The sequence below is a fragment of the Microtus pennsylvanicus genome, chromosome 1 (genome assembly GCF_037038515.1).
Source record: "Microtus pennsylvanicus isolate mMicPen1 chromosome 1, mMicPen1.hap1, whole genome shotgun sequence".
Taxonomy (NCBI): Eukaryota; Metazoa; Chordata; class Mammalia; order Rodentia; family Cricetidae; genus Microtus; species Microtus pennsylvanicus.
The window spans coordinates 88,254,795-88,279,791 of NC_134579.1; the positions used below are offsets into that span (position 1 = coordinate 88,254,795).

At 47.8% G+C, this 24,997-nt stretch overlaps 1 protein-coding gene across 2 annotated transcripts in view; it reads left to right on the forward strand.

Annotated features, from left to right (window-relative positions):
• The window catches only part of Flt3 (fms related receptor tyrosine kinase 3), a 94,415-nt gene that overhangs the window by 40,944 nt on the left and 28,474 nt on the right, over positions 1–24,997 (forward strand). For both annotated transcript variants that reach the window (XM_075972030.1, XM_075972022.1), the window contains exons 5-10: positions 5,134–5,263; positions 6,753–6,880; positions 7,790–7,929; positions 8,251–8,404; positions 11,051–11,219; positions 24,139–24,242. In XM_075972030.1, the coding sequence (XP_075828145.1) occupies positions 5,134–5,263; positions 6,753–6,880; positions 7,790–7,929; positions 8,251–8,404; positions 11,051–11,219; positions 24,139–24,242 (825 nt within the window). The remainder of the gene's footprint in view (positions 1–5,133; positions 5,264–6,752; positions 6,881–7,789; positions 7,930–8,250; positions 8,405–11,050; positions 11,220–24,138; positions 24,243–24,997) is intronic.

Here is a 24,997-nt window from a genome sequence, read left to right on the forward strand (position 1 = left end):
TCCCATGGGGGCACCTTGGGACTGGGTGCTCTAGCACCCCACGGGGCACCTTGGGACTGAGTACTCTAGCACCCCATGGGGGCACCTCGGGACTGGGTGCTCCAGCACCCCACGGGACACCTTGGGACTGGGTACTCCAGCACCCTACGGGAGCACCTCGGGACTGGGTGCTCCAGCACCCCACGGGACACCTTGGGACTGGGTACTCCAGCACCCCCTGGGGGCACCTTGGGACTGGGTACTCCAGCACCCCAGGGGGTACTTCTGGGTTCTCCAGCACCCCACAGGGGCACCTTGGGACTGGGCGCTTCAGTACCCCACGGGGGTACTTCTGGGTTCTCCAGCACCACCCGGGGGCACCTTGGGACTGGGCGCTTCAGCACCCCAGGGGGTACTTCTGGGTTCTCCAGCACCCCACAGGGGCACCTTGAGACTGGGTACTCCAGCACCCCATGGAAGTGTCCCAGGACTCATTGTATTTTTTCCTCACTGCTGGGGTCACCAAATTCAGATACTCAGGGGTTTTAAACACAGACCTGGAAGAACTGGAAAATATTTTGACATGGGGACAAAATAACTCAGCTCCCATTTCTGTAATAAAGGGGAATGAAAATACATCTCTGGACTGGATAGGTGGCTCAGCAGTTAAAAACATTGGGTACACTTGTTGAGGACCTGGATTGGATTCCAGGCACCCTCATGGCAGCTCACAACCACATGTAACTCCAGTCCCAGGGGATGCAATCCCTTCTAACCTTTGGGTACTGCAGGTACATGATGCAGAGACATATGCAGGCCAAACACCCTTACACGTAAAAAAATGAAATAAGACTGATTTATCTAAAAAGTAAAATTACACGCCTGTGGACTACAAGGCGTTCATGTGACCTCACAGACCTTTCTGATAAGATGACATTGTTCCCATCTCCTCCACCCAGCAGCACAGACCCCCAACACATGCCCCTGCAGAACAATTGAACTTTGACTAGTGTAACCCAGGAACCAAATTCTTTATTTTCTTTCATGTGAGGTAATTAAATAACCACATGGAGCCTGTGGCCACCGTGGTGGAGGATGCTGGTTTGTGCAAATGCAAGCTGTCAGAGTGGTTGGATATCCACACAGCTGGGAGCTGTGTGGGCAGCAGAGATGCTACCATCATGGACTCTTTGGCTTCTGCCCACCTGCTTCCATTACCCACAGGTCTTATGTTTGCAGACTCCGTGCTACACATACAGCATACACTGTTTTCTTCCTTGTGACTGGGGAGGTGACTGCATGCATGGAGCCTTGAGTCCTTGGGGGCTGGGGCAGTGCCACGGGCTCAGAGTTGACATCATTGTAGCTAAGTCACCTGCTGCACCTTGCTAGGACTCGCCAGGCTGCTTTCTTCTCCATCAGTGACTCAGATGCACGAAGCTGGGGTAATGTGCAGCCACAGAGGGGCCTGTCAGGAACGGACAGAGACCTTCTGGTGTGTCATTTGGCACGCCCCATTTTAGGCACTCACAGAGGTTGGCCTGCAGGTTGACATGAACACAGACACCTGACATAATTTGTGACTGTCAAATTCAGGGGCCCATGAGAGCTAGGTCTACACTTGCTCATGGCTCCACTATGGGCCTATGTGACACTTGTGGTCTTACAGTCATAGCTACTAGCATTGGGGAACATGCTAGGTGTAAGCATCACAGCTTGGCTAGAAAAGAATCCTGGAAGCCAGTAGCCACAAAGCCACACTACACAACTGTTGTAGAAAGCTGTTTGTTTGTTTCCTGGCTGCATGGCAGCTCAGACCCAAAACAATCACACAGAAACCATATTATTTGCAATACTGTTTAGTCAATAGCTTAAGCGTATTTTTAGCTAACTCATAAATTAACCCATCTTCATTAATCTGTGTATCACCATGAGGCTGTGGTTTACCAGGTAAAGTTCCAGCATCTGTTTCCTGTGGCCTTCTTTCTCCCAGCATTCAGTTTAGTTTTCCCCGCCTAGCTCTGTTCTGCCCTGCTTTGTTATAGGCTCAAAGCAGTTTCTTTATTAACCAGTGGTATTCACAGCCTACAAAGGGGAATCCCATATCACACAACAAACCTCACATTAAGAGATTTGTTGGGAGGAGGAAAAAAAATACCTGGAAAAAATCAGAAGGGTAGCTCAGGCAAGAAACAACAGAAAGCTGACAGGATATAAGGCTTATATAGAGTTTCTTGAGAAGGGGGTGGAACTTTTCGGGGTGGAGCTTTTGAGGGTGAAGCTTGGTGGAATTTCACGATGGGAGAGTAAGCTTTTTACCCTGTAGAATGGGGGCTGGGTCCAGCAGTTAGAGTGTTCTGTGGGCTGAACCTGGTGGTTAGAGGTCTTCACGGGAGGGGCCTGGCCACTTATGTGGCTCAGGGGCTTACACTAGGTTCCCTGAGGGTTATCGCCTTGGGCCACACAGTCAGCTTGCATGACAAAATCAAATATAGAACAGTTTCACCCGTTTTCTCTGAGGAGTCCTGCAGTGCCTCTGAAGCAGGTAGGAACACAGCCCAGAAGTGTACAACTCAAAAGCTGTCTGTGCTTTGTGCCTTGAGCCTCCTCCCTTCCCTCTTCATACTTCCTCAACTCTCTTGTAGGACATTAAGTATGGGCTCCATGCCCAATGAGAACACAGAATGTCATAGGCATCTGCGTTCTCTCTCTCTTCCAACACGACATGTGTAGCTGTGTATGCTGAGTGGAAGGTTTTCTGTGTCTCTTATATTTACAGTGGTTTCTTTTACTTCAAGTTCTACATCCATAATCCTACACTTGGGAAGCTGAGGCAGGAGGATTGCAAGCTTGATGCTCCAGCCTGAGTTCTAGGCCAGCCTGGGCTACAAAACAAGACTGTTTTTAAAAAATGAAAATAAAATGGTCAAGAGCATTTGCTGTTCTTCCCAGGGGCCACAGGGTTCAGTTCCCAGCACTTACTTGGTGGTTGGCAACCATCCATAATGGAAGTTCCTTAGGATTCAACAACCCCCAAAATAAAATATAAATGATAGCCGGGTGGTGGTGGCGCACGCCTTTAATCCCAGCACTCGGGAGGCAGAGGCAGGCGGATCTCTGTGAGTTCGAGACCAGCCTGGTCTACAAGAGCTAGTGCCAGGACAGGCTCCAAAAAACCACAGAGAAACCCTGTCTTGAAAAACCAAATATATATATATATATATATATATAAATGATAAATTTCCGGTACTCCCTGAGTGGTGAGCTGTGAAAAGGAAAAGTAGGAGAGACCAGCAACTCGAGGATGGAGGGGATGCTAGTAGCTCCAGGATGGAGGAGAGGCTATCCCGTACAGGATGGAGGAGAGGCTAGCCCGTACAGGATGGAGGAGAGACTAGCCCGTACAGGATGGAGGAGAGACCAGCATCTCCAGTATGGAGAAGAAACTTGACTAGCAACTCCAGTACGCAGGAGAGACTGGGCAACTCCAAAATGGAGGAGTGGGTCATAAACTCAATGATCAAAAGCAGGGCATGGTTGCAAACAAACAAACAAACAAATCAAACGTCATTATTGTTCTTGAAAATTAATAGAGTTTTTTGATACAGAATCTTGCTTTATTTCTGGCTGGCCCTCTGTAGATCAGGCTGCCCTTGAATGCACAGAGATCTGCCTGCCTCTGCTATCCATGTGTGGGACAAAAGTGTACGCCATTTACTCCTGGCGTAATGGTATTTTTAATTTTACTTTTTTTTCAGTTGAAAAAGAACAAAACAGATCAACCAAGATAGCAAAACTCTTGAAATTCCCACAGTTAGGAGCATCTCAGGAATCAGGGGTGCTTAGAGTAATGTGGGGGGGGGGTCCTCTGAGGAGTGACACAGGGAAAGTGACCTGGGGTCTGCCTGGAGAACCCTAACTCATGGTGATTAGCTCCCAGGGCCTCAGTTTCTAATTTAAGGTACTTAACGGATTGTCATGTGGAGGCAAAGCAGCAAAGTTTTTCTTTCTTTTACAAAGGTCTCAAGGTATAGCCCAGGTTAGCTCTGAACTCACCATCTCCTCACTTCCTACATTTGGGGATTACAGGTATGCATCACTACGCCTGGGTTCAATGAAAAGAAAGTTGTTGAAGTAGGGGTGTCCCACCTTCGAATATTACAACATGATAACGCGGTCGGCAAATGTCTTGTCCCCATTCATAAGTGTTCTAGGACCATGATACTTATGGGGTGGGTGCAAGTTGGATGTGCCTGGACATCCCTAATAAAGGGTAGAATTGAAGCCAAGTTTGGAAGTCACTGGGATTTAAAAGAAAATGAAAACGGCCATAGGATGAGAAGACTTGCAGTTTGCAATCAACTACAGATGGAGAGTGATAAAATATAAAGAGCATCTATAAATAAGGGCAAAGCTAAAGCAAAAATATCCCCTCCTAAGCGGCTGGATAAAATGGTACTCATTTTTTGCATTTGTATTTTATGTATGTGCATATGTGTGTAGATGTGTATGTATATGTGTGTATGAGTGTGTGTGTGTATGTGCACACACACACACACACACACACACACGCAAAGGTCTAGGCTCAATGGGAGGCTAAGCTAAACGTCTCAATTCTGCTCTGGTTTTAACTCCCTCCTATTCTATTTCCAACGTTCTCCACTGTACTAATTTGCACCTAGTTGTAGACAGGAAGAAAGTAGATTTTAAACTTTAGATAAGAGCTAAGCTCTGTGGTTTTGCTCATTTTTTTTCTCCTTTTACATTCTGTTGTGTGACTTCACCTTACTTATTCATCTATGGATTTGTGAACCCCAAGAAACTGACAAGAGACCATGTGTAAGACTGTCTCACACCCAGCATGGTGGCCCACGCCTTTAATCGCAGCACTTGGGAGTCAGAGGCAGGCAGAGCTCTGTGAGTTCGAGATCAGTTTCACCTAGATCAGTTTCATGAGATCAGTTCCAGGCCAGACAAGGCTACATAGAGATGCTGTCTCAAAACAAACAAACAGACAAACAAACAAACAGCAAACCTGATGTCACCTAAGGGCAGTGGGGAGCCAGACTCTGCTGCGGTGGAATAGATTAGCTGTTTGGAAATGGTGTGGACTCTGGTTTGAGTACTAAGTGGTAGCATGTTGTCATGCCTCAGATACGCAGCTGCACGTGCTGAGAAGACCTTACTTCAGGAAGATGGAAAACCAGGAAGCGCTGGTCTGTGAATCCGAGAGCGTCCCAGAGCCCATTGTGGAGTGGGTGCTCTGTGGTTCCCACGAGGAGAGGTAAGGCGCACCTCACCGTGACCGTGACGACCATTCCTATCAGAACTCCCAGAGATCCGCCTGTCTCTGCCTCCCGAGTGCTGAGATTAAAGACATGTGCCAACACTGCCCTGCCATGTTTTTTTTTTAATGTGTAAGTGCTCTGTCTGCATGCCAGAAGTGAGCCACTATGTGATTGCTGGGAACCGAACCCAGGTCCTCTGGAAGAGCAGCCAGTGCTCTTAACAGCTGAACTGTTTCTCTAGCCCCAGTTTAGACAGATGTTTAAAAAGGGAAGAATGGGATTACCTGGATGGCTGAGTGAGTTGAGATGTGAAGCCACACAGCCAGCTTGGCAGGTACCCGGCACAGAGTGCAAGTCCCCTTCCACTTCTCATGTGAGCCAGAGCTGATGTCCACAGGGTCCCCACTGGTCAGGTCAGCGGCACTGTGTACCTGCTGAAAACTAAATGGGACAAAGCAGAAGAGGAAAAGGAAAAGGAAAATCAGTTCTTCAGATACTATTAATGTGATCTTGAGTTTTATGGGAAAAAAAAAAGATGACCTGAACTGTGTGTGCGTGTGTTTGACATACGTGTGTGTGCACCTAGGTATATATGTATGGAATGCGTATATAGAATAAGACGGCTGGAATGCTGTCACATCAGTTTGACAGTATTTGTTTTGGGGTAATAGGAAATGGTGACTTCAAAATTGAAAGAAAATGCATTTGATTTAGTGGAGCAAGCCACGAGTAGGGGCACAGCCCCCAAAGCTATCCTATACCCTGAGAAAGCCATGTGGGGGCATTTCCCGTGGAGGCAGGAGAATGTCACTCTCTGAACACTACCGAGACCTAGTGGTCTTCCCTAGAAGGCACACTTCTTTTTTTTTGGTTTTCTTTTCCGATTTGTGCTGGGAACTCACCCTGCTGGTGACGACGGCCTCTCTTCCCGTATGTTCCTTGCCTGTACTTGTGAGAAAATGCTGCCCGTCCTCTTCAGCTGCGTCAAAGCCCAGATATGCTTCTTGTCCTGTTTGCTTTCTTAGTTCTTCCTTTTTTCTTTTTCACCTGCCTTTAAACGATAACCAGAAAGAAAGAAGAAGGTCACCAAGCATGCGTGTGTCACGACACACACCTGTAATCCCAGCACTCAGGAAACTGAGGCGAGAGGACCCCTCAGAGTCTGAAGCCAGCCTGAGCCACATAGTAAGGTCAAGATCAACCTGAACGGTGGTGTGGAGAGACCCTATCTGGCTCTAAAGTAATCGTGTAGTATTATTTTAATTAGATACAGAGTTGCTAGCTGTCCCTGGGATCCCAAGCCGAATACAGTTGAGCTTGTGATTTTCCCATCTACTCTTTTCTTTGAATCCCTTCAGATGTGCTTTGTAACTTCACCCCCCTGTGCATGCTGAGTGGCTTTGAACCCAGGGCCTTGCATTCACTGCTATGTCAGAAGTCTATACTGGAAACATTTCATGAAGGAAACTTACCTTCTAATTGCAGCTGTAAAGAAGGAAGCCCTACTGTTGTCAGAAAGGAGGAAAAGGTACTTTACGAGCTGTTCGGAGCAGACATCAGGTGCTGTGCGAGGAATGAACTGGGCCGCGAATGCACCAAGCTGTTCACTATAGGTAATCAGGGACTGTCACCAATGTATTGTCAAGGACTATTCCTTGGAGTGCTGTCTGGGACTGATGGCATCTCCTTAGGCAATCACTCGATTTTAGGGATTCTTTCTTTTTTCTTTTTCTTTTTTTATTTCTTAGTGTTCTGCCTGCATGGATGCCTACAGGTCAGAAGAGGGCACCAGATCTCATTCCAGATGGTTGTGAGCCACCATGTGCTTGCTGGGAATTGAACTCAGGACCTTTGGAAAGAGCAGCCAGGGCTCTTAACCTCTGAGCCATCTCTCCAGCCCCAGAAATTCTTTTTTCTTTATTTCAGAGCATTTTGTTTGACTTGGCTTTATTTAGGTGCTGGGCTCAAACCCGGGGACACTGGGTGCATGCTCTGCCACTGGGCTCCACTCCAGACCCTCCACACCACTTCATCACATGTGTTCATTGTGTGCACGCACACATGTGCTGTAATGTGCACGTGGAGGCCAGAGGACAATCTGTGCGAGTCTGTTCTCTGAGTCTATCATGGAGCCCCAGTATCAAAGTCAAGTCGTCCCGCAGGGCAACAGGTGCCTTTACCCACTGAGTCATCCCAATGGCCCATTCATACCATTTAAAATGTAATATTATAGCTTCTGTAAGTGGGGATTTCGTCCACAAAGGATATCCTATCTCTAGAGGATTGTTTTATTTCATCATTTCTACCCTTGTTCTGTGGCTCTGGGAACAAAGTCCAGGGCTTCCCTAGGCTGGCCTGTTCCATTGTGCCATCCTCAGCTCAAGGTTATTTTCATTTGATTAGTAATATCAGGGACCTTGTCACCTTTGCTCTTCAGAATGTTCATGAGACTTTTGTGACCAATCAAACACCTCAAAAATAATAACTTTTTTTCTTATTTGGGATTTTTTTTTATCTTCTAGATCTAAATGAAACTCCTCAGACCACACTGCCCCAATTGTTCCTGAAAGTGGGGGAACCCTTGTGGATAAGGTGCAAGGCTATCCATTTGAACTATCAGTTTGGGCTAACCTGGGAACGAGAAAACAAAGCCCTTGAGGAGGTAATGGTACCATCTGTTAGGACTCCAACATTATACTGACCACCACCCCCAGCCCCACCCACTCCCGCTCTCCCACCGCCCCAACTCTCCTACACCCCACCAGCAGCCGTCCTTTTTCTCCCCGCTCCTTCTTGGTGGACCCCACATCCTTCCCTTTACTCCCATCCTTTCCTAATAATCTCCTACGTGGGTTTGCTGAGCCCTGTGGTTCATGCCTCACTGCCCCAGCTCCAGTCTACCAACATTTCCATTGGTATTTACAGCAGGTGCCCAGCACACGCTGGAAACCTGAATGCAGATTCTCCTTCCCTTAACACCCAGGGCAGCTACTTTGAAATGAGCACCTACTCCACAAACAGAACCATGATCCGGATTCTGTTGGCTTTTGTGTCCTCCGTGGGAAGAAACGACACCGGATTTTACACCTGCTCCTCCTCCAAGCACCCCAGCCAGTCCACGTTGGTGACCATCCTAGGTAACACTGCAGCGCAGGAAATCTGTTTGTGAGACAGAATCTCTCTATGTGGCCTTGGCTCTCCTGGAACTCACTGTGTAGATCGGCTGACCTGTAAATCTCCTGAGTGCTGAGATTACAGGCATGCGCCACCACGCTCAGCTCCACTCGTATTTTTAGTGCTTTTAGTGTGGAATATGGACTATGCAGCCTAGATTCTTGTTTCAGTCCAACTGGCCACCAAGAAACTAAAAGGGAGGTTGGTAAGATGACTGAGCCAGTAGAGACGATCGCTGCCAAGCCTGTGGCCTGAGTTCCATCCCTGGAACCTCCAGTAGAAAGAGGACTGATGTCTGAAGCTTGACCTCTGACCTCAGTAAGCATTGCAGCTCAGATGAAAAGGAATCCTGGCACTCAGGAGCCAAGCTCCGGTGGGAGAGCGTTCTGGCAGTCAGGAGCCAGGGAATAGCCCAGGTCACAGGAAGCGTTGCAGCTTGTAGCCCTGCTCTAGGGAAAGGCTTCCCCAATGTAACAGCTCTGTTCCTGCAGGAGAGGGCCTGGGAGTGTAACAACTCGGCTCTGTTTAGGGGAAGGTTTCCCCAGCAAAAGTGTTACAGCCCGGCTTCTCCTCCATCTCCAGCTTCCCCAAAGAAATGGGTGCTGTAGGCGGATCTCTGTGAGTTCGAGACCAGCCTGGTTTACAAGAGCTAGTTCCAGGACAGGCTCCAAAGCCACAGAGAAACCCTGTCTCGAAAAACCAAAAAATAAAAAAAAAATAAAAATAAAAATAAAAATAAAAAAAGAAATGGGTGCTGCTAGGAAAAGGCTCCCCCAGGGAAAGTGTTGCAGCCTTCTCTGCTCCACTCTGTCTTTGCTCTGGCAAAAGAAGGTCTTCACCAAGACCTTATTCAAGAGATTTATTGGGAGGGAAGAATCCAGGAGGGTGGCTGCCTCTGCCAGGGTGGAAGAAGAGCAGCTGCAAATTGAACGGGTGCAGGGCTTATATAGGGTTTTATAAGATTTTCAAGGTGGACATTGGTCAGAGTTCAGTCCCTTGAGCTCAGATTGGCTAGATCTCTGCCAAGGGATTAGTTGATTTTCTGCTCAGGGATTGGTTCATTTCCCTGCACAGGGATTGGTTGGTTTTCAGCTTAGTTGATCAGAGGCAGATTTAGCTCTGGCTTCAGGGCCAATCTGTGTTTCTTTTACTGGCCTTTTTAAGATTTCTGGCTCTAGTTTTGGGGCCAGGGCATACTATTTTCAGTGACTCTGATTCTAGGGCCAAAGTGTGTTTCTTTGACACTGGTTTCAGAGTCAGGGTGTATTTCTTTGGTTCTGAGTTCGGAGCTAAAGCATTTTTTTCCTTTTGACTTTTTATTTTATTTTTTAGTTTTGATTGTTATAACCCCGATTTCCTAGTTAGTCTTCTCTCGATACTGCTGCAGAATCATAGCATAAAGGCTTCAAGTGTCATCAGATGTAAGGACCATGTTATTGACTGTAAACCATGAGTCTGGGCTATGTTTGAATGAAAACATTTGATATGGATGGTCAGATGAAAGATACCAAAATGTCATAAAGCATTTCTTCCACTGGCTTGGGTCTCAGAGCTGGCCCTTTTACCCTACAACCTCTAATGTGGTCTTTGCCATAGGTTCAACCCAAAACTCAATATATAAGCGCAATTTTTTAAAAATTTAACTTTTTATTTTATGCGCATGGGTGTTTTGCCCACACCTATGTGTGTGCCCTAACTTGTGTGTGTAGTGCCTATGAAGGCCAGAAGACAGTCCCAGATACTTTGGGACTGGAGTTACAGGTTGCTGTGAGCCTCAATAGGGTGCTGGGGATTGAAGCAAAATTCTCTGGGCGAGCAGCCAGTGCTGTAACTGCTGAGTTGTAAAAGAAGCTGAATTAGAACAGCGTGGTCCAGATATGCACACTTGAATGCCACTGTCTGCACTCAGAGCACATCGCGACGGAATCAATCTGCTCGCCTGACTTTGTTCTCCATAGACCATAACTTCCTATGGGCAGGGCAGTCCCTTCTATCCCTGGAGTCCCAGAACCTGGTCCTAAATACCTGCTGAATGAGTCCTTGTTCTTAGTGATGACTGTGAGGACTGTCCTCACACTGGGTGAGTGGAAACTGGGGCTGCCCTTGAGGGCTACAGAATAACAGCCACATACAGGTAATGTCACTCTCGGGTGCAGGCTTTAGCGATGTGAGCAAGGGAAGACGTTAGCTGTGCTCTTAGCAGAGCAATATGGAGGTTCCTAGGGAAGCCTTGTCCGTGTTGCTGACCAGTGAGTTGTACCTGGGGATTATTTAACATGGGGCTTGTCCCTAGGGCTCAGCAAGAGGAGTGTGTCCTCTTAGCTTCTGAACCATCCTTCTAGCTCCAACATCCTATCCCTAGTAAAATCCTGGCTATAGAAGATGAGTTCAGCCCGACATCCAGGGCTGAAACTCCTGTGTTTCTTCTTGGACATCATTTTACTGCAGATCTTTATGAGGTCAGCCTGGTGTCCCTATCAGGTTCCAAGTTAGCTGGGGCTACACAGTAAAACCCTGGGTTTTTGGTTTGTTTGTGTGTATGTGTTAAGATTATTTTACCATCCTAATACAAATATGAATATCTAATTTGTAAAATTTTCTTTTTGCAGAAAAAGGATTTATAAACGCTACCAACTCACAAGAAGAGTATGAAATTGACCCATATGAAAAGTTCTGCTTTTCAGTCAGGTTTCAAGCATACCCACGGATCCGATGTACGTGGACCTTCTCTCAAACGTCATTTCCTTGCGAACAAAGTGGTCTGGAGGATGGATCCAGGTGAGAGAGGACAGAGCATAGTTCTCCACCCTTGCCCTTGAGAAAGGCGATGCTGTATTTGTGGAAGTGAATTCTCTCATTATGAGTGTGTGTACACACGCAGACACGCACACCCTCCCCCGCCTCCACCGGTACTGAGGATCGAACCCTGGGGCCTTCCTTGTATGCTCTAACCAAGCACTCTGTCACTGAGCTATAGGCTCAGCCTCATGAGTGTGTAAGCTGATTTATTGTTGAGTCAGAGACCTGAAGATGGAAAGCAAAGGGCACCAAGTGAGGGTAGCCTCCCCGCACTCTCTTCTGGGAGTAAAGCCTGCCACATAAAAACAGAATCCTGGCAGTCTTTCTGTCAAGAGATTGTGATTTCCTGCCAGAGTGCTGGACTGTGATAGTACCCTGGGGCCAAGTGCATTGAGTGATGGAGGAATCGAACCTCTTTGCCAGCCATAAACATGGTCCATATGTGTATTGGTTTATGTAGGGATTGAACCTCCTTGCCAGCCATAAACATGGTCCATATGTGTATTGGTTTATGTAGGGATCGAACCTCCTTGCCAACCATAAACATGGTCCATAGGTGTACTGGTTTATGTAGGGATCGAACCTCCTTGCCAACTGAAAACTTGGTCCATAGGTGTACTGGTTTGTGTTTTCAAGTTGAAAATGCAGAAACAGCCCACCCATAAGTGGTAAAGGACAATTTAATTCCCCAGGGATTTGTCCAACTATATTCTGGGGGAGAAATTCTTATTCCTTCTTTGAAAAGCAAAAGTCAGCTTCCCCCAGTTTCTTCCTTTAACTATAGTGTGTGTGTGTGTGTGTGTGTGTGTGTGTGTGAGAGAGAGAGAGAGAGAGAGAGAGAGAGACTTTGCATGCTATGTTCTTGGAGGCCAGAGGCTTGGTTACAGGCAGTTGTGAGCTGCCTGCCATGCGTGCTGGGAACCCAGCTCAAGGACTTGTGCTCCTAACTGCTGGACCAAATCTGCAGGGCAGCATCTCCTGTTTCTTACAGCCCGTGACTTCAGGTTAGACTGTGAGAGCCAGGCACAGTCTAGAACAGTCATTGTCTCTCAGCACGTGATTCATAAGTGCAAGATCCATGAGTCACTTGGGCAATTGTCTTAAAAGGTAGATTCGTGGCTCCTGTTCTAGACATGCTGAATCAAAATTGAGGCAAGTTACCCTGATTTGATTTGATTTTTTTTTCCAAATAGGGGCTCACTGTGTTGCCTGGGCTGAACTTGAATCCTTGAGTTCAGACGACCCTGCCTTGACCTCCTGAGTGGCTGGCACTGTGTGCTCGGCCACAGTGATCTGAAGGCCTCTGTTGCTGGTTTGTCTTAGGTCTGCTGTCTGATGCAGTAGCCACCAGCATTAGGCTAGTGAGGAATACCCTGGGGTAGCCTAAATTGAGATGAAAATACACTCTGGGTTTTGAAGGCTTTGTATTTACAGAAGAATGTAATAATTTATAATTACATTACATTAATAATTTCCATGTCAGTGCTGTGTTTAAATGATTATGTCTGAGGTGTTCTGGGTTAAAGAACTCAGCTGTTGCGTTTAGCTTTACCCTCTTCTTTTTAATTCATGTACACAGTTGGTGGGGAGTCTCAGAAAGGAGAATGTGGTTGGTGTCGTGTCTGTGGCCCATGATGATCTTGTTGGATCTCTGGTCACTGTGATGGCTAAAAACTGAGTTCTTCTTACCTTGATTCTGCTCGGCGCTGCCTTCATGATATTGTGCTTTTTAAATTTCCTATAAAGTGATTTGTAATTGGTCTTTGTTTGAGCAAGAGAGCAAAAGAGGTCCTGGGATGCGACCTAGGGCCGTGCATGCAAAGCAAGTGTTCTATCACTGACCTACAGCCCCAGCCATGTTTGGATTTTTGTTGTGTTTGCTTTTTAAAGATTTATTTTTAATCTCCTGTGTGTGTGTGCATGCCTGCCTGCCAGCCTGCCCGCCTGTGACGGATCCCCTGGAACTGGAGTTATAGGCAGTTGTGAGCCAGCTGATAATGGTGCTGGAAATTGAACTCAGGTCTTTTGGAAGAGCAATATTAGCTTTTAACACCTGAGCCACCTCTCTATCCCTAGATTTTCTTGGTGATGGGGGTGTCCAGTGGAGGGGGGTATATGTGTGTATACCCACATGTAGAGGCCAGACCAACACTGGAGGTCATTCTCTATTGTTCGCCATGATTTAAAAACATTGTTATTTTATGCATGAGTGTTTTGCTTGCATGTATGTCTATGCATGTGTACCTGTTGTGTGACTGGTGGGGTATCAGATCACATGTGTGACTGGTGGGGTATCAGATCACAGGTGTGACTGGGGGGTATCAGATCACAGGTGTGACTGGGGGGTATCAGATCACATGTGTGACTGGTGGCGTGTCAGATCACGTGTGACTGGTGGGGTATCAGATAACATGTGTGACTGGTGGGGTATCAGATAACATGTGTGACTGGTGGGGTATCAGATCACATGTGTGACTGGGGGGTATCAGATCACAGGTGTGACTGGGGGGTATCAGATCACAGGTGTGACTGGGGGGTATCAGATCACATGTGTGACTGGTGGCGTGTCAGATCACATGTGTGACTGGTGGGGTATCAGATAATATGTATGACTTGTGGCGTGTCAGATCACATGTGTGACCGGTGGGGTATCAGATAACATGTGTGACTGGTGGCGTGTCAGATAACATGTGTGGCTGGTGGGGTGTCAGATAACATGTGTGACTGGTGGGGTGTCAGATAACATGTGTGACTGATGGGGTATCAGATCACATGTGTGACTGGTGGGGTGTCAGATAACATGTGTGACTGGTGGGATATCAGATAACATGTGTGACTGGTGGGGTATCAGATAACATGTGTGACTGGTGGGATATCAGATAACATGTGTGACTGGTGGGGTGTCAGATCACATGTGTGACCGGTGGGGTGTCAGATCACATGTGTACCTAATGGGGTACAGATCACATGTGTGACTGGGGGGTATCAGATCACATGTATGACTGGGGGGATGTCAGATCACATGTGTATCTGTTGGGGTGCAGAGCACATGTGTGACTGATGGGGTGTCAGATCACTTGGAGACTTATGGACAGTTATGAGCCACCATGGGGGAACTAGGAATCAAACCTGGGTCTTCTACAAAACAAGTGCTCTTATTCACTGAGTCATGTCTCCAGCCCCTCTCCACTATTTTTTTTTAAGACAGACTCTCCCACTGAACTTAGAGCTCACCGCTTTGGCTACACTGACTGGCCATCAAGCCCCAGGATCCACCCGTCTCTGTGTGGCCCCCATATTCCAGCCCTAGGGTCACAGAAACACACTGTTGCACCGTCCTTTACCTGGTACGGATCTGAACTCAGGTTCTCGTGCTGTGTAGCAAGCGCTTTATCCACGGAGCCACCTCCCCAGCTCCCTAGCTGGAGTGTAGTTATAATGCAGGGATTACAGAGCTATGTGCCTTCCCTTACAAAAGTTATCCTAGTGTTGGGGAGGTAGTGCGAGGTTAACTAAGAACACAGAGGACCCACCAGCGGTGCGCTCCGCATGCCAGCATTTTGAGCTGGATCTCCCTCTGCTGCAAAGGACTATCTGCCTTGTAGATCGCCCACCCAGCACCCCTGGCTCCACTCACTGGATACCAGCAGCTTGTCTACCTTCTTTCAGTTGTTACAGACCAACAATATCCCGGATGTCTCATGGCAGAAAGAACCACCCTTGATCGAGAGTTCCACCTATTCTCATGAACTCGTTTGTTTCTTTCTTTGTGTGCTTGCTTGCTAGTTTTGAGACACAGTCTCTCTATGTAGCCCTGGCTGTCCAGGAACTCGCTATATAGACCAAGCTGGCCTTTCACCATGCCTGGTCTCATAAACTCTTATCCCGAACTTGAGTTCCAGAAGTAGCGGACAGGAAGGAAGCTGCCTGATGACAATGCAGCCTGTGTTTAGAAGGACAGTTGACTTTCTGGCCCCAGTGCACCAGTGTGATCTAACACAGCCTTAGACTCCCCTTGTGTTCCAGGATATTTGTGAGCCTGACTCAGGTAAAGGAAGAGTTAAATTTGGTTTAACAAATGCCCTTTCAGGTAGTGGGGGTGTCTACCTTTAACCCTAGCATTCCAGAGGCAGAAGCAGTCCGTCTCTTTGAGTTCTAGAACAGCCTAGGCTACACCTTGAGTTCTAGGCCAGCCTGGACTACACAGCAGAGTGCCATGTGACCGGGAAAGGTGCTACCACTTTCCTTCACCCCCAGAGGACACATATGTATCACATATGGTGATACACAGCAGAACGTCTTGAGATATCACAGAGCTGTGTCTACCACGCAGTGAGGGGTCACTCTACTGGGCTGAGTGGCCACATTGCATCTGGGGCTCCAGACCACAAGCCTGAACCCCAGCAGCTTTCCACCCCAGCTGGAGCAGTTCTGGGTCCCTCCATTTCCGTCACCTTGGGGCAGGCTCTAATCACCATAAAGACGGCTGCACCGTCATCCCTCCAACTCCACTCAGTGCCTCATTCAGGAAGTGTGTCTGTGAACCAGGGAAGAGACCCCTGGACATCACTTCTAGGAGAAAGCGGAATCCTTGGTGTCTCCCATGACCCACACATGACATCAAGTGCCGTGCATTTCTTTGAAGGTTCCCGAGAGTTAAAACTGTGCCAGGTGTAACAGCGAGCACCCTTCCAGGTCAGGGAGAGCTGAATGGTGAGAGCTGTCAGCTCGGTCCTCGGTGTTCCATGATTCCGGTCTGCTGTAGACTCTGGGCTGAGGTGGGAGGTAACACAAGCTCTGTGTAACTTTTTTTTTTTTTTTTTTGGATTTTCAAGACAGGGTTTCTCTGTAGCTTTGGTGCCTGTTCCGGAACTAGCTCTTGTAGACCAGGCTGGCCTCGAACTCCCAGAGATCCGCCTACCTCTGCCTCCCAAGTGCTGGCCTGCGCCACGACCTCCCAGCTCTATGTAACTTTTGAAGATAAGAAGTTCCAAATTTACTAATGCCAAAGCCAAAGGAGCATGCAGCCTTCACTCCACCCTGGATGTGGCAGTTTACTGGAAGGGAGTTGGGATGGCAAAGTATCAAAGTATCAAGATAAAGTATCAAGATTGTTATTCTTTGTGTTCTGAGAACCGAGTTGGGTGGCGGGAGGTTTTTTTTTTTTTTCCCCTCTGTGTAGTAGCTGGACTCCTGCAGAAGCTTCAGTGCGGTCATGGTGTACGCCAGAAGTCTCTCAGCTTCCCCACCTTCGCAGCTTCGTTTCTGCAATTTACTTCCTCAAATCTCACCCGAAGGTCTGCTGGGGCTTGTCTTTCCGTGCTTGCGTTCAGTTTCTAGCTGCCTTGGTGGCCTTTTACTTCTGGAAGAAAAACAAAACAAAAACGACAGAAGATTGTTTGCCCCTTACTTGAGTAATTACCTAGACCTACTAATAAAGGCCAACTCCACATCAGTGCCATGGGAGAAAAAGGATGAGCTTGTCATAACTTCTCCCGAAAGATACTTGATTCTCTCCTTTGTGAGTCCCAGTTCCCTCCCCACCGAGGCTCTCACTGAGCAAGGCGATGATTGCCCACGTGTTCATAGTCTGGATGAGTGGCTAGTGGCCTGCTCAGGACAGGAGCAGGGACACAGAAGCCTCCGGCAGGACCTGAGGCAGAGATGACATTTACCTTTTACTGAGTGGGGTTTAGGGTTAGGGGAGACATGAGCCTGAAGGCATACAGAAAGGAAGAGAAAGATATTTGGCTCTAGAGCAAGAATATGAGACCTAACTAAGTTACATCTCCCTTCAGTGATGTTGTCTGTGGCCCTGGCTCCTTCCTTTTCCTGGGCTGTACACTGTGAGACCCTGTCTTAAATGTATGTAAAAAGTGTCTTTAACTTAATAGTTGTACTACTGTATCTTAGTTATAATTTTCAAAGCTACATAGTGCTATAGATTTTAAAAGTTGAAACAGGATCTCCTTGTGTAGCAGTGGCCAGCCTGGAGCTTAATGTGTAGACCAAGCTGGGCTGTAACTCAAAGAGATCCACCTGCCTCTGTCCCCCGAGTGCTAACATTAAAGGTGGGTGCCACCATGCCTGGCTCTAGACATAACATTCTTTATAAATCATAAGCAGATTCCAGAGCCCTTAGACCAAGCCTGGCCTTTCTCAACTCCTCCCTTTGGGGGGGTGAGGGGAGCAAATACAAGGAAGTAGAAGGTGATTTGGTGGCAGGGTGAACCCCTCTTCCTAATTGTAATGACATTACATAGGCTTATTCTCCAAGATAAATCACTGTGAACTCAAATTTCCTGAAGCTAAAAAAGAAATAAAGAAGGAAAAAATAACCCTGAGGAAATGAGGCTCTGAGCCTCCTGATGAGCCTCCTGGTCACTTGGATTGTTGTTGGGGTCGTAAGGGTGGGAGAGAGCCAGGCGCGGGGGCACAGGCCCATGCCCTGGAACACTGGAGGCGGAAGGAAGAGAGAGCGTGAATCTGGGGCCTGTTGAGGCCATGTAAAGGCAAGAGGAATCGGTAAAGCTATCTAGAGATTTAGTTCTGTGTCCCACTAAGTTCGGTGATGGATTTCCTATCTGGATATTGTTGAAGAGAAAATACCTCAGGGGCTTTCTCTGCGGCAAGCCATGGCCTGTGGAGACAGCGCGAAGGAGGGACAGGGACAGGAAAGAAGAATCTTCACACAGCCTTGCGCTTTGTCCTTCACGGTGCAAAACGGTTGTGTGATGTCAGATTTTTCGTTGGGCTGCCAGCTCACAACAACAACAAAATAAAACATGGCACGGGGACTCATATTAATTATGAAAGCTCAGTCTATAGCTTAGGCTTGTCCCCTAGCTCTCATAACTTAAATCAACCCATTTCTATTCATCCACGTCTTTTACCTCCCCTCCTGCATGTCTCGCATCCTCTGTGTCTGGCTAGTGACTCCCTTCTTCCCAGCATCCTCTCTGCCCCCAAAATCCTGCCTGGTTATTGGCCCCCCCTTTTTTTTCAGCTTTTTATTAAACCTGAGTGACACATCTTCACAGTGTACAAAAAGATTATTCTACAACAGCTGTGTGGTTATTAGTTTCTCCACTAAACTGAGCAGAACTTTCGCCACGGTCCCTAGCTAGCTGTGTCAGTCGGTCAGTCCCTCATGTCTCTCCGTCTCTGTCTTTGTCTCCTCCTCTCCTATTTGATACAAGCAAGGCTCACTGTGTGACCCACATTAGCTTTGAACTCTTATTTTTTTTTAAAGAATTTGTGTATTTTTATTTTCTGTTTATTAGTATGCCTGCCTGGTGCCCATGGAGGCCAGAAGAGGGTGTTGGATCCCCTGGTGGAGTTTTAGGTAACTGTGAGTCACTAGGAACTGAACCCGGGTCCTCTGAAAGACCAGCTCACTGAGTTACCTCTCCAGCTCTTGACCTTGGACTCTTAATTTTCCCATTTCTGCCTCCAGAGCAGAGATTCCAGGTGTGTGCCAGTGCCATGTGGGCTACTGGCTGGGTTTTGTTCGTTTGTGAACTCTCTCCTCTGGTCCTTTTCAAGGCCTTTGGCCATCGTCCAGAGAGTCACATTTTCTGCTTTGGAGGCTCCTGTTGTTCTTCCCTTTCTGAAACCTGGGAATTGCTGCCTCTTGCCCCACCCTCACCCCACCCCTCCCCCACACCCACAGTTGGCCTTGGGAATTGCTGTGGTTGGCCCCACCGCCAGCGCTCCTCCTCCCCCACCTCCAGCGCTCCCTACTCCACCCCCACCTCCAGCCCCACCCCCACCCCCACAGCTGGCCCTGGGAATTGCTGTCATTTGCCCCACCGCCTCCCCCTTCCTCTACCACCACCCCTCCCCCATCCCCACAGCTGGCCCTGGGAATTGTGGTCATTGGCCCCAGGGCCAGCGCTCCCCCTCTCCCACACCGACCCCTCCCTGCGCTGACCTTTGACTTTTCTACCGTCCTGCCATCACTTCACATCACCAGCGTTTCTTCCTTGTCCTGAAGTAGGCCAGGGTAAGAAATGGAGGCTGGGGGGTAGCTCAGATGGCAGGCAGTGTGTTTGCCTCTCCCACAAAGTCCTTGGTTCAGTCTCTGCTTTCATAGAACTATGATGGAGGAAGGTCATTGGCTAATAAAGAAACTGCCTTGGCCCATCTGATAGGGCAGAATTTAGATAGGCGGAGTAAACAGAACAGAATGCTGGGAGGAAGAGGAAGTGAGCTCAGAAATCATGCAGCTCCTCTCAGAGCCAGACACGATGAAGCAAGCCGCCAGGTCAGACATGCTGAATCTTTCCCGGTAAGACTGGTGCTACACAGATTACTAAAAATGGGTTAGGCAAAATATGAGAATTAGCCCGTAAGAGGCTAGAGCTAGTGGGCCAAGCAGTGTTTAAATGAATACAGTTTGTGCGTTGTTATTTCTGGTGTAAAGCTAGTCGTGCAGGAACCGGGCGGGATGAAAAGCAGGCCCGCAGCTCCCACAACAGAACCAGACATGGTGGTGTACTGGGAAGGTACACCGCCATGAGAGCATTTTATTTTCGTTCCGGTGGTCCTGGGGATCGAACTCAGGGCAGGGGATATGCATGGCCGGCGCTCTAGCATGTGAACTCAGGGCAGGGGATATGCATGGCTGGCGCTCTAGCATGTGAACTCAGGGCAGGCTATGCATGGCTGGCGCTCTAGCATGCACCTCACCTGCAGCCAAACTGCTGTGAACTTGCTGCTGTGAACTTGGCACGGGCGAGAAATGATTCCATCTCACTAGCTGCAGCTAGGAGCATCCAACTAGGAGATAAAGGCACCCGCAATACTGGCACCTGGACCACCCTGGCTTGAAGCCCCTACTTTTCAGGTGTATCTTGGGGTCATCTGGGACTTGCTGTTGCCTTTTTGCATGTGCACACCAGCATCTGAAATTTAGTTTTCCATGGTACCCCTCCAGCATGGCCTTTCCTGTTCTTTCCTGCATAGGAACATTCTCTGAAACCTCAAATGTGAACTCTCATTTCTCTTCTGGTAGAACTTGCACACTCTAGTTTATCTGCTCGGCTTCCCAAGGACCTCAGCCCAGCCTTGAACTTCCTGAGATAAAGGTGTGAGCCACAGTGCCTACATCCATCCCATAATTGCTTCATTATCTGCTTCTAACATCAAATTGTAAAGTCTGAGATAATGGAAACACATTTTCCCCCCAAATTTGTGGCTGGAGACTTAATTCTCCCCACAGAATCAGGTATCGTTTGGTAGCTGAATGAATGTCGCTGGCATCTCCAGACTTTCCACCATTAAACTTCTCCCAGTACAATCAGGCAAATCTAAGGTTGCACACGCTGTGGATACTGGGCTCAGGCATCTGCAGCATCTCCTTCCAGCCTTCACCTCTCTGAGCAGTTAGACTGTTTTTCTGGGGTCATAATCAGTGGACTCCATTCTACTCCCTTAGCCCTCTCTTCCCAGACATCCCAGCGCCTTCGTCTCTTTCAGTCAGGAGGCCCCACTTCCATAGCCCCATGGCTTCCTGCCTTCAGTATTGCGGTTGCCCTTCCTTGGGTCTCTCCTTTTGTCCTGCGTCTGTGAAGCCCACAGAACGTTCTATGCTGACCTCTGCCTCCTTTGGGCAGCTACGTACCCTCCATCTAAGGCTTCAGTTCTTCCCCGTTTAGGGGTTTTACAGCCCACTGGGGCTACAGTCTTTCTACAGACGGGAGGGGAATAGCTGGGCCCTTCCATGTTGAAGGCCTCTCCCCCTAAAGTGGTTCTAGGAGGTGAGGCCCTGTGGGAAGTCTGTGGATGATGGGGTGTACTCTCTTGAAGTGGGGGGTGCCCCCCACTCCGCCTTTGGTTTCCCCGCTACGTGCAGTCTCGCCACGTTGTCCCCTCACAGGTCCCAGAGCAACAAGGACAGCCAACAGTGGATTGACACCCCCAAACCTGTGTGCCCCAATCAGCTTGTTTTCTATGCATTGATTGACCTCAGCTCTCTGTTAGGTCGACAGAAAGCGAGCTAAGGAGAACTTTCAGGTCTGTGTCCTGCACAATGGGCTCCTGGATGGCATCCATGCCAGCTCATGCCTACCTTTCTCTCACTCATTTCATCTAGTTATTTATGGTGTGTGTGTCCGCATGCATTGTGTGTGGAGGTCAGAGGACAGCCCTGGGACTCAGTGCTCTCCTTCCACTTTGTGCATTCCAGAGATGAAATTCAGCTTGTCAGGTTCGGTGACCAGAGCCACGGCTGGCCCATCCTCTCAGCACGCTGCCTGCTCTGGAAGAGTCTTCTTTTATTTGTTTGTTTTTCGACACAGGGTTTCTCTGTGTAGCTTTGGAGCCTGTCCTAGAACTCACTTCGTGGACCAGGCTGGCCTTGAACTCACAGAGAGATCCACTTGCCTCTGCCTCCCGAGTGCTGGGATTAAAGGTGCGCACCACCACCACTTGGCCTGGAAGTCTTTTTGGACATTATGCATATGTGTTACCCTCATTGGTTGGTAAGGAGTGGGCGTGTCATAGCTAGGCAGGACTTTCGAGGCGGAGAGAATGCTGGAAGAGAGTCACAGTCAGATGTGGGAGAAGCAACATGGAAGTTCATAGACGAGGTAAATGAACGTAGCAGCGTGTAGGTCAACAGAATGGGTCAGTTTAAGTTGAAAGAGCTGGCTGGAGACAAGCCTAAGCTATCTGCTGAGCATTTAGAATTAAGAGTAAGTCTCTGTGCGTTTATTTTGGAGCCGGCGGTCCCTACAAAAACTCCGCCTACACCTTTCCTTCTTCCTAATCTGCCATATTTTCACGCTTCCTCCCCCCTCTTTCTCACACATCTCCAAGTTATGGTCTGATTAAATATTTTCTCAGGGAAAGAACAGGGGAAGGGGACAAAGTAGAGCAGAGATAATGACAATGTGTGGAAATGCCGTAATGAAACCCATTAGTTTATAGTTTTTATAACTTAAAAATGCAAATTTTAATTAAAATAAAATACATAAAAATATGATTCCTCTAACAACCTTATTTTAAAAAAAATCAGTATCTCCTGAGCAATCCTTTCCTTTCCCTTTGGTCCTTGTGACAGTGCATGTGTGAAAACGTATTCCTAGTTCCTTGCCTTCTCTAACTCTAACCCACATCCCACTACAGTCTCCAGCATCCCATAGGCTTGGTAAGCATGGTGGATAACCCACATCCCATAGGCCTGGTAAGCATGGCGGATAACCCACATCCCACTACAGTCTCCAGCATCCCATAGGCCTGGTAAGCATGGCGGATAACCCACAATAGGAAGTTACTCATGTAAAAGCGCACGCTCACTTGTCATGTCCCACATCCCCAGTGACAACTTTTGGGTCCCACCCAGTTTTTCCCCCCGTGCTTGGAGGGAAGCATGAAGATTAGAAAAGAATTAGACAAGAGACAAATGATAGAGTCCGGAGGGCATCGTAAATGCTGAGATTTACCTCATGTTTATTTCTCATAAGCTTTATCTACTCCAATCCAAAGAGGAGGGGGAAAGCACGAGACTTCTTTACCATGATACAAGAACAAAGTAATTACCTTCTTAGTACCCAAAACACCAAGTAACCTTGGTCAAAACACCCTGTTAGCAGCCACCCTTTGTAAACTTTTGTTTTCTGGCCACCCAGACCCAAATAATCACACAAAACCTATATTAATTAAAACACTATTTCGCCAATGGCTCAGGCATATTCCTAGCTAGCTCTTACATCTTTTTTGGGGAAGGGTTTCGAGACAGGGTTTCTCTGTAGCTTTGGTTCCTGTCCTGGAACTAGCACTTGTAGACCAGGCTGGCCTCGAACTCCCAGAGATCCGCCTGCCTCTGCCTCCCGCGTGCTGGGATTAAAGGCGTGCGCCACCACCGCCCGGCTAGCTCTTACATCTTAAACTAACCCATTTCTATTATTTTATATTTTACCATGAGGCTTGTGATTACCTCTTGCTTCTTGGGCAGCTACATGGTGTTTCCCTGGCTCCTCCTTCTTTCTCCCTGAATTCAGTTTAGTTTTCCCGCCTACCTATATTCTGCCCTGCCATAGGTCAAAGCAGCTTCTTTATTAACCAATGGTAATAAAACATATTCACAGCATCCAGAGAGGAATCCCACATCATCCCTTAGATCAAACCTCTTGTTATAGAACCTCGAAGGAGCAAGAACAGGTCTGATTTCTCTGACCTGTAGTCAAGGTGGAACAGATCCACCTCTGTGGGCTCCCATACTTGCTGTGCATCCCCAGTAGGCACTGGAGCCTGCCCAGTTCAGTTCAAGATCTTTGTGTGAACTCAGTGGGTTTGAGCCTTCCCTAGTGTTAACTCCCGTGTGTATGTCAGTAATTGACCATTGGATCATCGATGATTGGTTGACTACCAAAGACTCAGTCACTTCAGGATGGAGGTAGTTTCTCTACCCACAGGGCTTCATCTCTATCCTGGAAAGTCAAAGTGAAGTGTGGAGAAGCAGGACCAGGGATCCTGTCTCTCTTGGGATCCCTAGCCCTAGCAAGCCCTAACCCTTTCTGTGTTTGCACTTCTACAAAGTCTTCAGATGCTGCCAATGATGGTGCTGAGGCTATGTGTCTTTGTGCTTTGAGTAAGAAGAATTAGAATACAAACACCTCCTCGTCTGGTTCTTCATTGTAGCCTCTCCTGGAAGCAGGGGGCTAAGTCTGTCTGTCTGTATTTATTTATTTATTTATTTATTGATTGATTTTCGAGACAGGGTTTCTCCGTAGCTTTTTTTTTTTCTGGTTCCTGTCCTGGAACTAGCTCTTCTAGATCAGGCTGGCCTCGAACTCACAGAGATCCATCTGCCTCTGCCTCCCAAGTGCTGGGATTAAAGGCGTGCGCCACCACCGCCCGGCCCTAAGTCTGTCTTTATTTGTTTCTCAAACAGCATATCTAAATTTTGTGACCATAAAAACAAGCCAGGAGAGTACATATTCCATGCAGAAAATGATGATGCTCAATTCACCAAAATGTTCACGCTGAATATAAGAAGTAAGTGAACCCTCTCTTTGTCTCATTTTATTCCCTATTAATTTTTAACCAGGAAGAGTAAAACACAGAAGGGATGCTATATATGTTGCATGGATGTTGCTGCACCACATGCATGCAGTACCCACAAAGGCCAGAAGAGGGAGCCTGATCTCCCCTCGAACTAGAGTTACAAATGGTTGTGAGCCACCATGTGGGTGCTGGAAACTGAACCTGGGTCCTCTGGAAGAACAGCAAGTGCTCTTAAGCCCTGAGCCCTCTTTCCAGCCCCTGAAACTGCTTTTGTAAGCTACATGCTTCTTTTATGTTGACTTGAGACATGTATGCCCCTTTCTGTATCTATTCTCAGAGCTAAGACATGCTCTGTCTCCCATGAGCCCGTGCTCCTGTACTGGGACTTTATTGGCTTGGCACTTTGAAAGGAACACACAGGGAAGGCTGTGGAGTCACCAGCTGGTTTTGGTTTTAATGACTTTCATTTGGTCTATGCAAAAGTAAGGAAAGGACAATATATTTCATGAGATTATTTGTGCAGATATTTTGAAGCTAAGTGTTGTGTTGTTAATGCACAGATAGATGGAGCTTCTGTCCCTTAGCTCCCCCTAGGAAGTGAGCCACAGGGAGGTGATGTCTCCACCAGTCAAGAAGATTATATGACAGCTGAGGGAGGGAGCGACCAAAGATTGAGACATCATGAATGAGGGGCTTCTCCAGGGGTACAGAGGCTGGAGTAAATAGGCAGCCTAAACCGAAGCCAG